The 12211-nt window shown below is 48.8% G+C and overlaps 1 protein-coding gene across 1 annotated transcript in view; it reads left to right on the top strand.

The window, feature by feature from the left end:
* The first annotated feature begins 6248 nt into the window (after window positions 1-6248).
* Window positions 6249-12211, top strand: part of cdk6 (cyclin dependent kinase 6) — a 23836-nt gene continuing 17873 nt past the window's right edge. The window contains exons 1-3 of the mRNA XM_084695446.1: window positions 6249-6822; window positions 7649-7979; window positions 9402-9537. Coding sequence (XP_084551572.1) covers window positions 7756-7979; window positions 9402-9537 — 360 coding nt within the window. The 5' untranslated portion in view covers window positions 6249-6822; window positions 7649-7755. The remainder of the gene's footprint in view (window positions 6823-7648; window positions 7980-9401; window positions 9538-12211) is intronic.

Raw genomic sequence — 12211 nt, 5'->3', positions numbered from 1 at the left:
CCTGGTGACACCTCACTGTGCTCTGCTGGGCGTTCCAGCACCGCTGAGACAGAGGTGCTGTGTGTGAGAGAGAGGGAAGAGAGAGAGCGAGGAGAGAGGGAGGAGAGAGGGAGGAGAGAGAGGGAGGAAGGAAGTGCTCGCTTGTTTCTAGGCAAGAGAGGAGAAGTGGGCGGGGAAACCCAATACAGCCTCAGAGGGATTTAATTGGACGACAAACCTTCATTCATTCGGCAGGCTCGCAGGGCAAGCTGGGCATGTAGGAGCGCGTGTCAGCCGCTGAATTCATCATGCACGTGTGTGTCAGTGTGTGTGTGTGAGAGAGAGTGTGTGTGTGTGTGTGAGAGAGAGAGAGACAGAGAGAGAGAAAGAGAGAGAGAGAGAGAGAGAGAGAGAGAGAGAGAGAGAGAGAGAGAGAGAGAGAGAGTTAGGGTCAGGAGCAGAGGACTCTGGGAACACAGCCGTGAGCACAAAAGGCTCCTTCCTGACGTCGTCATAAGTCACTAACAGAGCTGACTGTCCCTGTCTAAGTGGCACCTTCCTGTGATGAGCAGCGTTCCTGAATGCGTGGGCTCCACAGAGAGGAGCTTCACATCTGCTCACCAGGAATGTCCCAGCATTCCTCCAGCGTCACACACACACGCACACGCAGCGGCCAGGAGTGTGTGCTGGTTTGTTTGCGAGTGTTTGCTTGTGTGTGTTTACGTGTCTGTGTGTGTGTGTCCTTGTGGTGCTCTGTGTGTGTCTGAATGTGTGCGTGTGTGTGTGTGACCCTTATCAACACAGGGGCTTTAGTGTGCAGCTGCAGCCCTGCTGTCGGCCCCTCCCCTTCAACACATTCCTCTCTCTCTCTCTGCTATCTCGCCCACGCTCTCGCCATGTGACCCGAGACCAACGACAGGAAGTGAAGGATGTCAGATCCTGCTTTCTCCTCGTCCAGACCACAACCCCCCCCCCCCCCCCCCCCCGCCCTTCAAAGATCACATCCACTGGATGTGGGCTTTAATGAGAGCTCTGATGAAACACAGTAAAGAGGGCTGGTCTGGTTTTCTCTCAGCTGACTGTAAACATGAGCGAGGAACACTCCCAAATCTCCTTATATACCATTTACTTCCAACTTTCAGACTCACATTGTGTGTGTGTGAGAGAGAGAGAGAGAGAGAGAGAGAGAGAGAGAGAGAGAGAGAGAGAGAGAGAGAGAGAGAGAGAGAGAGACAGAGAGATAGAGAGAGAGAGAGAGAGAGAGAGAGAGAGAGAGAGAGAGAGAGAGAGAGAGAGAGAGAGAGAGAGAGAGAGTCCTGGAGCTCTCTCTCTCCCCCCTGGTCTTGTCACCCAGCTACACCTCACCTCCGCTGGGCACAGAGGCCCAGAACAGCCCCAGTCAGCACAGAACACAGCGGTGTTCAGACGCTAAAACAACCTGAACTGCACAGAACTGGAAAGGCCTTCAAACCTCACAGACATCAACGAGGAAAAGAGTGTATTCAAACCCTACCACTCTGAGGGCTGTGTGTGTGTATGGGTTTTTGCATGTGTGTGTTCAACTACAATTCCCAGCAGGAGACAAGGACAGGCGTCCCAGACTGATTGCAGGTGCGACGCCATAATGGGTCCCAGGTGAAACAACAGCTTGGTCCCTGGTGGACCTTCAGTGTGAACACTGAGCTGCAGTCTTTCTGAGCCCAATCAAAGTCCGTTCCTCTGGAAAGATAAACCCTGTTTCCACATGTTTAATCGCTTACGTAAAGCAACATGCCAAAGTTGTTTCCAGCGCCTTTTACAGTAAGTCTGTTTGTTGACACAGAACATAACTCTTCAGCACAGCTTTCCACAGACTCTGCCTCCGATGTCACTCTAAAAGGGGGTTAAGTATGACCAGTCTGGCAACCGGGGGTAAAACTGAGTGCACAAGGAGTCATGTCAACAATGGGTTGCCGTGCAACAAGCCTTGATGACTTGCATGTGTCGCCTGTTTAGAAGTTCTGCCGAGGCTAGCCACCGTGTCGGTTAGCCAGCTAAGATAACACTCTGTTGCTCCCTCTCCACGCTCTATACTGAACACTCTCTACTCAACCCTGGACAAACCCTGGAACAACCCGTCTGTGCCGTCGTAGTTGATTCTGTCTTTTGGTGGTCAACGTGATACCTTGTCACTTCAGCACATGAATGAGTGTGACGTGTGGGGAGAGGCAGGGGGGAGGCAGAGTGGAGGCAGAGAAGAGGAAGGGGGGAGGAAGAAAGGAGCAAGGCAGGAGAGAGGGGGAGAGGAAGTCGTGAGGTCGAGATAAAAGACAGTCTGAGAAGAAGGAAGGGAGAGGAGAGACAGCTGGTGCTGAGAGGACATTGCCTCTCTCAGTTTAATCATTAATACTCCTAATGACCATCAGCCTGACAACCTGACCATACTGGCACTAACCAGCCTGTCAACTGTCTGGGTGGTTGGCTAGTTGACAGGCTGGCTGGTTGATTGGTTGGCTTGTTTGGCTGGTTGGTTGACTAGCTTGGCTGGTTGATTGGTTGACTAGCTGGCTGGTTGACAAGCAAACTAGTTGACTAGCTAGTTAGTTGACCATCTTGGCTGGTTGACTAGCTCGCTGACTAGTTGACTAGCTGGTTGGCTTGCTGACTGGTTGACTACCTGGCTAGCTAGCTGACTGGTTGATTGACTGGTTGGCTGGTTGATTGGCAGGCTAACGACTGATTAATAAGTATCTTTACTTAGTGCTTTGGTCGGTTTACCCACACAGTGTAGATGATTCACCAAGCAGGTGCCAAGACAGGTGATAGTGTAAACCTCTTAGAGTTTCTGTAACAGCTGCTGGGGTCAGGAGAGGTAAAAACACTTGCTTGACCTCCCAAATATGGACATGTCCTGGATCTAGATGTAGGATATTGAGGCATCCGTTTGAAAGGCTTCGAAGACTTCCGTTAATTGCTATCAAGTGGTGTGTCTTCGAGCTACCGGTTAAGTTAGAGAAACCTCCAAACACTCGGTAATCTTCATATCACATTCTACAGACGCAAACATCTCTTTCAGGGAAAGCAGGTGGTAAGACTGTGAGTGTCTGTGTGTGTGTGTGTGTGTGTCCGGCCATCTGCAGAGGTAGCAGGTGTTCCTGTGTCTCTGAAAGAGCAGGTTTTATGTCCCTCCTCGAGCTAGTCACTCCGTTTCCATGGAAATCCCCCAACAGAAGAAGCTTGTGTCGGGGGCCAGGGGGGGGGGGGGGGGGTGGGGGGGGGGGCTGGGAGTCGGGGAGGTGGCTTTACCAGCCTGCAGACAGGAGGAGCGGGGGGGTGGACAGCAGAGGAGAACAGCCCTGTGTTGTCTGAAGACGCTGGGACGAGGTTCCTAATGAGGACATCCAGGAAGACGTCTGGACAGGAACACACACATACAGACACACACACATACAGACACACACACATACAGACACACACACATACAGACACACACACATACAGACACACACACACGTACAGACGGACTCACACTGACACACATATCTGACACTCATCACGTTTACTTGTGGGACTGAAATATTGATCCCCTCAATTTCTCTTTCTATCTCTCACTCACTCACACACACATAAGCAAGGATTCAGTCCATATGTTTTCGGTTCAAGGTGATACAGTAGACATGGAGGCACACCTATCTGTGCACACCTCTGTGTGTGTGAGAGGGGGAAAGCTGATACGAGGCAGATGTAGAGTGTAGCTCTTGCAGGTGTGTGCAGGTGAGTGCTCTTGTGTGTGTGTTTGTAAGGAAATCTGGGAGTCTCCCCTACACCCAGAGACTTACAACCCAAACCCATGAACATCCAACCGTAATGTTTTCATTTAGCACCTTTATCTAAAGCACCTTAAATAGGGGGATTCAAACCTGCAACCTTTTGATCTGCAGTCAAATGCTCTAACCACTGAGCTAAACAGCAACATATCTGTTTTACTGAGAGAGGCCTGACAGGTGGTAATGAGACAGTGTGGAGCGGGACACGCTACAGACAGACAGAATGACTAAAAGTGAAAAGCTAGTGTGGGTACTTTAAAGAAGGCTGACTTTTTTTTTTTACACCCAACAACACTGGTGAGGCATTTGTCTTCATTCTGGGAATACACATTTTTCGGACGACACTATAGGTGACTCGAAATAAGTAAAACTTAAACAACTCCCAGCAAATAGAAATTGACTGTTAACCTTAATCTCTCTGCCCAGTGAATGGTTCAATTGCTGACATAAATGTATCCTTTCCGATAGCCCTTTATCCTTTCAGTCGAGCCCTTCTTATCAAGAAATCCCACAAACAACCAGAGGAGCTTGCCAATTCTGCCGACGTCTGTGATCTACAGTCGTAACGACAACTTTATAATATAGATAATAAACAGTCAAACTGAAACTTTCTGAAAACATAAAAAGGACTTTCAACTAATTGTGAGTTTGTTTCTTCCCACCTCGTAGCCTGTGATTGTAGCAGGTGGGCCTTCCAACCATGGTCCTCTGTGACATTATTGATTAAAAATGAAAATGAAATTATTGTGGTATAAAGTACATTCGAGAGCAAAGGTGTTGGAATTTGTGTCGTGTTTGAACGTGTGATTCTCTTGCTACGTGATTATGTGGTTAATTGTAGGTTGCTTTGGATAAAAGCATCTGCAAAACATTTTTTTTATTTTTTATTATTAACATCCTCCCCACAATAAATGACTCCTACTTAAGACTCTTACTTTTAGCCAGACCAGGGCTAGACTCTATGCTCCTAGACCAGGGCTAGACTCTATGCTCCTAGACCAGGACTAGACTATGTACCTAGGCCAGGGAAAAAAGGAAGTTACGGTCATCTTTATTATCCGCCGAGAGGCAAATTGGTGCACAGCCAGCAGTACCTATGTTCTATGCAGACAATGTGTACACAGGTCAGGACTAAGTCTCTAACCTGTATCTCGAGCAGGGCACCGGGGCTCTATGACCTGGTCCAGGGCAAGCATCTTCAAATGAGTCATTTTCTGATGTTTAAGCAGCAGATAATATAAAGTGTTAGTAGCTGTTACTGTAACTCACTTCAGGGAACTACCACAACTTAAATATCGGTCACAGCAATTCCTGTCTATGGAACTTTCCGATTGACAGATCATTGTGTGATTCTATAGTTCAGTTATTCAAGACTTTCCCTACAGATCAGGAGGTTGGAGGTTCAAATCTCTCCCCTGGGCAGTTAGTCACTTTGAATAAGAGTGTCATTTTAATCCATCATAACTCAGAGTTGAGCCTTGTGTTAGAGAGTGCTTTCTGTCTTCATATTTGCGTGTACATGCGGCACAGGATTGCTATGACTGGTTTGTCTTCTGGTCTGATAAGTAGCATGCTAATGTGTTCAACTTGGGTACTGGGCCTGAGTGCTCATTTGAAGAGAACAATGATAATGTAAATACCCACGTTTACAGTTATTGGTTAAGAGGCCATTGTCTGTATTGTCTAGATTGTGATGCTAATGTGAGCTCTGGGATTGGCTGGTGAGGGGGGAGGGGGGTACCTTGTTGCCAGGGATGTACTAAAATATATACTTGGCACACATTACATCAGATAACCCACAGCTCTTTGGAAATCAGAAGTCTGCAAGTTAAATCACACTTATGTTTTTATGAATTAAGTTTAATGTAAAGGTTGTAATTATGTATGTTTCTTTGCTCAGTTTTTTCAGCCTTTTCAATTATTGACCGATTACAATTGTAAATATGTTTTGTCTTAGAATTATATTAGTAGTTATTCACTAAATAAAGTGTTTTTATACATCAATTGTTACTCTGTATTATTAGTTAATAACCATTATACATGTTGTCATTTTATAATCAAATTCTCAAGTTGAGAAGTAGATTATAAACTATTACTAACGGCCTACGTCATGTACCCATGAGTCGACCTGATAAAACAGTAATTCAGTTCACTTTTATAATCTCTTCTTTTACAACGTATTTTTAATTTACAGTTGAAATTGCACGTGAGGAGGAGGCCTGTCTCAACGACCACCAGAGTAGGACGCTCGAGGATGAATCCCCTTGACGCAAATCAAGCCTTGAACCTGAACTAGTGGGCCGGGGGAGACGAGGCTGTCACACGGAATTCCCGCTGCTTCATTGTTCAGGGAATCGTTTTTCAATGGCCCTGATAGATAGACTGGTCCATCCAATACACTTCTCTGCCGCTCAGTTTTCCCCCTGCGGTTCTTCTCATTTTGACACTCAGACAAACCCGAGAGAACTATGAATGGCAGAGAACCAAGGAGGCAGAGAGAAAGCAAAAGAAGGCGGTTTGCCTTTGTAGTCGGGAGGAATGCGGAAATGTTCCTGCTCCGTGTCAAAGCTCTCTGAAGGGGGTCAAGGCAGCGGAGGCACAATTCACCAGCGTGGGAAAGCTGGGAAGAGACGGCGCGCATAGACAGACGTTGCATAGTCCGGGATATGTTGGAAAAGACGGGAGAACGAAGAAGCGCGTGGCTTCAAGAGAAAATCGCACTTTCTTTTTGTCCGATGACCTCCGACAAAATAGTTGCACAGGCATAGAGTGGGTTTTTTGTGTGTGGGAGGAATACGCCCCCTTCTCTGTTTTAGTGTAAGTTTCAGTTGCAGTTGTGGTACCGCCAAGGGATGGGGGTTAGTCCATGCACCATCCGACTACCTGTGTGGCCCCGCGTGAGGACAGTGAAGGATATATGTGACGTCCTTTGCTATTTTTGAAGTTGTTTGAACATCTGATCTAAACGAGCGATGTGCTTCCAACTTTTACCGAACAATGCCGAAGTTGCACATTTGCCAGTCAGTATAAATGAAAGGTAAATATATGTAGTTCATTTATTTTTTGTTGACCATCCTAAACAAACGGGTATTATCAAGTGAAAAAAATATAATGTTCGATTTAAAAAAAGAAACATATTTGCAAAACGAGAAAAGGCTTTGCATTGCTTTCTATCTTAAAAAAAAAATCAAAAATATTAACCGCTAAAATCTCAAAATAATTTGTGAAAAAATGCATCTGCGTTAAAAAAAAATACAGCCAATAAGTAATTATCATGTTGATTATGCAGTATTTCACATATTAAGATTGTTAGGACCATAAGATATTAGATTGAACTGGTTTAAATGGACTGTTGCTGTAAAAAGTTTAGACAATACAAGACCACGTGCTCGCAACAGTGTGTGGCTTCTATCAGACGGGCTTCTAAAGTATATATGGTAAAACCTCTTTTTATCAGGTCTATTCAGACAATATACACTTTTGCATTCGTTTCATAAGTTTTACATCTATTTGTTTACATGTTTTGTAACTTTGTGCAACAGTGCATGCATGAGTAGACGAATGTGTTGGTCATAATTGGATAGATTTATTGATCGGTATACTGATTTATACTTTACAGAACTTGTGTAAAAATGGACAGAATATAGGCCTTTTGAATTAAATGTTAAAAGTCGGTTTGAGGTAGGAGGATGAGGTTGGAGAGGTTATGCGCAATCGAAGTGGGAGTGGATAAAGGCGAACACAGTTTTGTTGATAGTCGGAATAAAACAAGATGAGACATCTGATGTTGCCTACCGGGCTACCGGTGGTACCGGACCTGCCACTGATGTTAATCGATCTTCATGTTTGTCTTTGTTTTATAGGCATTGCACGTGCCGTTTCTTTCATGTGAAGATGTTGTAAGAACGGCTGGGTCGTCATTTTCGTCGGGAATCCCCGCAAATTTAAATCAGAAAAATAATCTGCAAAAATGGACAAAGAAAGTATACCGCAACGCTACGAGCCAGTGGCTGAGATTGGCGAAGGGGCTTACGGAAAAGTGTACAAGGCGCGAGACTTGAAGAACGGGGGACGGTTCGTAGCCCTGAAAAGAGTTCGGGTGCAGACAGAGGAGGAAGGAATGCCCCTGTCCACCATCCGCGAGGTGGCGGTACTGAGGCAGCTCGAGGCGTTTGAGCACCCCAATGTTGTCAGGTAAGGGGGAGGGAGGGAGGGAGGGAGGAGGGGGCAGTTAAACGGCGGGGTTCTCATGGTTATCTTTCTAAGCATCCCTTGGATAATTTGGTTTTTGTTTTTTCGGAAGTGTTCTAAGTGTGTACTTCCCTTTTGTGTCTGCCTGTTTGCCAAGGTGGAGTTGCCTAATTTGACTATCTGGGCGAAGGGTAAAGAATATACATTTAAGACAAATTCCCATTTTACACTAGTTTGCCCTTGAAGTTTTTAAACGATGACAGCAAAAGTCTGTATCATGGTGCACTAAAGTGGTTGTCGACTTTATTGGGTCAAAGCTGGTCCCTGTCAACGGAAGAATAGCTGATCGCTTTTAGAGGTTCATTTAGACTGAAACACGTGACTGCCCCATAGCTAAAGGCATAACCGAGCCTGCAGGTTTAGTTTGACAGATTAAGTGCTTTTGAAGTAAAACGCTCATTCAAAATGGAAAAACAAGGCCAAAACTGCCTCAACTTGGTTCAATTGAGAGAATTAATATTCATTGGATATTCAAATTCAAATGAACGACCTCCATTTTGCCCCCAAATGGCATCTGGAACCAGGTGTTCCGGAGAGACCATGATGTTCCTGCATGTTTAGAGACCTCTGGCCACTGGGAGGCTGTGTTGGAGGCTGTCTGTGGAGCTCCTCCCCCTGGACTCTGGTCTTGGGGTTCAGCGCAGCTTCCCTGTGTTCAGTGTCTGCTGAGATCCTCCTGTTCCTACCTGAACAGAAGAAAAAGGTGTATAGAGCTTAGCGGTTAGAGCATTAGACTGCAGAAGCGTCTTTGAGGGGCTTTGGCTCCGAGGCATCATGCGTGTTAGAAACCCCCACGAGGCGGACTGTCCTGTGGACGGACTAGAGACCAGCGCTGGTTGGGGTACCGCCACCCCCCCCCCCTCTCACATGCCTGTTGCCTTGGTGAGAGATGCTCCCCAGATGAAGGCCACAGAAAAGCCTCGCTCAGGTTGCCATGGAAGAAGGGCTTCCCCCTTTCCTGCTAGCCCTGCCCGCTACAACCAGGCTTCACCCTGTCCTGCTAGCCCTGCCTGCTACAACCAGGCTTCCCTCTGTCCTGCTAGCCCTGTCTGCTACAACCAGGCTTCCCTCTGTCCTGCTAGCCCTGCCTGCTACAACCAGGCTTCCCTCTGTCCTGCTAGCCCTGCCCGCTACAACCAGGCTTTGCCTGTAAAAGGATATTATCATATTAACATTGGCTCATTCTAGTTTAAGGGTTACTTTTATAAATTGGAGGACTTACAATTCATCTTGTAATATAACTGAACTAATCTGTAATAAGCGTACTAAACTGCAGCGAGGAGTAACCTCAAATAGAAACCACATTGAAACGGTATGTACATGATGTATGATCCAGCGGCCATCTTGTGGCGTCTTCCCACCCAGGCTGTTTGATGTCTGCACCGTGTCCCGGAGCGACCGCGAGACCAAGCTGACCCTGGTGTTTGAGCATGTGGACCAGGACCTCACCACCTACCTGGAGAAGGCTCCAGACCCAGGTGTACCCCCTGAGACCATCAAGGTGAGGCCAGCCTTGCATGGGGGGAGGAGGGGGGGGTGGCACTGGTCGTATTTTGGTAACAACCTTGAGGGGCTGTGTGAGGCTGTGTGTGAGGCTGTGTGTGAGGCTGTGTATGAGGCTGTGTGTGAGGCTGTGTGTGAGGCTGTGTGTGAGGCTGTGTATGAGGCTGTGTGTGAGGCTGTGTGTGAGGCTGTGTATGAGGCTGTGTGTGAGGCTGTGTATGAGGCTGTGTGTGAGGCTGTGTGTGAGGCTGTGTGTGAGGCTGTGTGTGAGGCTGTGTGTGAGGCTGTGTGTGAGGCTGTGTATGAGGCTGTGTGTGAGGCTGTGTATGAGGCTGTGTGTGAGGCTGTATGTGAGGCTGTGTATGAGGCTGTGTGTGAGGCTGTGTATGAGGCTGTGTGTGAGGCTGTGTGGACGTGTGAGGCTGTGTGAGGCTGTGTGAGGCTGTGTGTCGACGTGCAGCTGGCTAGGGGAGGACCAGGGAGTGTTCCTGGTCCAGACAGGATGGAACTCTCAGACATCAGAGGAGGGCTCCACATGAGGCAGGTCCTAATTAGAGGCCTGGGCCTCATGCACTTCTCTATTTTCATTTTGCCTTCTCAGTTTGATGCGGATAGGAGTGTGTGTGTATAAGACAGAGAGAGAGAGAGAGAGAAAGAATGTGTGAAAGAGAGTGTGTGTGAAAGAGAAAGATTGAGTGTGTGTGAGAAAGAGAGTGAGTGTGTGAAACAGAGAGAGAGAGAGTGTTTGTGTTTGTGTGTGTGTCCAAGTTAGGACACCTCTTCTTATTGTCATTCTCGGAGAAACACCCACACAACGGCAATTACAGACAAACAGAAAATAAAACACACTTCCCTGTGTGGGGCCTAAGACTGCATCAGCCTAACCTGTCCCCCAAGAAGCCCTTCAGGGCCCTTCTGGTCTGGTATTACTGCCCCGCTATCACTGTCTCAAATCTACACAGTTGAAGGCCTCGTTTCCATTTACACACTCATCCAAAAGGTTGGAAACAGAAATATCGCCAACTCTCTTCCTCTTTTCAACAATCTCCCTCTTTCATCCGACTCTTTTCCCACACACCTCGTTTACCGATCCCTTCCTCGTGTTTCTCCTCCTTAGGGTGTGGGAACGAGCAGTGTCATGTTTGGAGGTGTCTTCTGAGTTTCCAGGGTTGGGAAACAGAGACGTTAGGGTGGTGCTGGGAGAAGGCCAGGGATGCGAGCGCAGGTGGGTGGAGAGTAGACTGGACCCCAGGCTCTTCCAGGGTGGAAACCAGCACGTTTACAAACTAGAGGGTTTAGTTTAGTGTCCTGGACCTTTCCTGGCTCGTGTAGGACCTGGCTTTGTGACGTCATCTACCAGGCCAACAAACCCAGAGTTCCCAACAGCCCAGGCCTGTCCAGCCTGCCCCGCCCCCTCCTCCTCCACCCCCCCCTCCTCCTCCACCCCCCCCGGCTCTGCTTGGCAGCCTCCGTCAGACCCACCACATGGTCATTGATAAAATAGAGTGAGGGCTGTGAGGGAGCAAAGGAGTGAAATGAGCTGGAAGAACATCAAGCAGCCCGGTCCCCCTAGTTGGCCCCCCTAGCTGGCTCCCTCTGCCCCCTAGCCCATGGCCCCCCAGCCTGCTTCCCTACCGATGTCTTCCCCCCCCAGAGCCTCCAGACTCCCCCAGCCTCCAGCCTCAGGAGAAGGGGGAGGTTAATGAGGGAATTAGAGGAACGCAGATCAGCAGATGTCTCCCATTGTGTTGCGCTACAATAAACAGTATGGCCGCCTCTGCAGCATTAACATGAGAAAGGGGTTGCTCTCTGGAAGCGATGTTTTGACTGCTTCTCTTCTTTTTTCTCGACCGGGGGGGGGGGGGGGGGGCACCTTTTCTCCTCTCGCACCCCCTCTTCTTCGTGTGTTTGTAGTCTTTGTCGGCGTCGTGCGGTGGCTTCCAGGCCGTCTTCTGGTCCTCTTGGGGTGACCCCACTGGAAGACCCCGCCCTGGACAGCTGGGGCTGGGGGCAGGGGCTGGAGCTGGGGGCTTGGGGCTGGGGCTGGGGCTGGGGGCAGGGGCTGGAGCTGGATGCAGGGGCTGGGGCTGGGGGCTGTGTCTTGGGCTGGAGGCTGGGACTGGAGCTGAGGGCAAGGGATGGGGGCAAGGGCTGGAGGCTGTGTCTTGGGCTGGAGGCTGTGTCTTGGGCTGGAGGCTGTGTCTTGGGCTGGAGGCTGGGGCTGGAGGCTGTGTCTTGGGCTGGAGGCTGTGTCTTGGGCTGGAGGCTGGAGCTAGGGGCAAGGGCTGGAGGCTGGGGCTGGAGGCTGTGTCTTGGGCTGGAGGCAGGGGCTGGAGGTTCCGTCTTGGGCTGGAGGCTGGGGCAGCGGCTGGGGCTGGAGGCTGTGTCTTGGGCCATAGTTATCTGATCTAAGATGAGGGGGTGCTCTGGATAAGCAGGTGGAGGTGTTATCTGGCTGGTGGACGTGGGGGCGGGTGGGGGGTGATTGTCACGGTGTTTGTTGTTGTCACGTAGGACATAATGGAGGTTTTGAAGGAAGCCCAGAGTGAAAAGCTATTTCAGGCCGACACAGAGAGGAACTGCATGAGAGCTATTGTGTCAGCCACCCTCCTAAAATAACGAACTAGCCCCGTCCCTGCTCCAGGTCACGGCTGAGCGGAGCTTCAGAAATG

Source organism: Hypomesus nipponensis, chromosome 4 (assembly GCF_054491055.1).
Source record: "Hypomesus nipponensis isolate SF chromosome 4, ASM5449105v1, whole genome shotgun sequence".
Classification (NCBI taxonomy): Eukaryota; Metazoa; Chordata; class Actinopteri; order Osmeriformes; family Osmeridae; genus Hypomesus; species Hypomesus nipponensis.
This window is presented reverse-complemented; position numbering and strand designations above follow the sequence as displayed.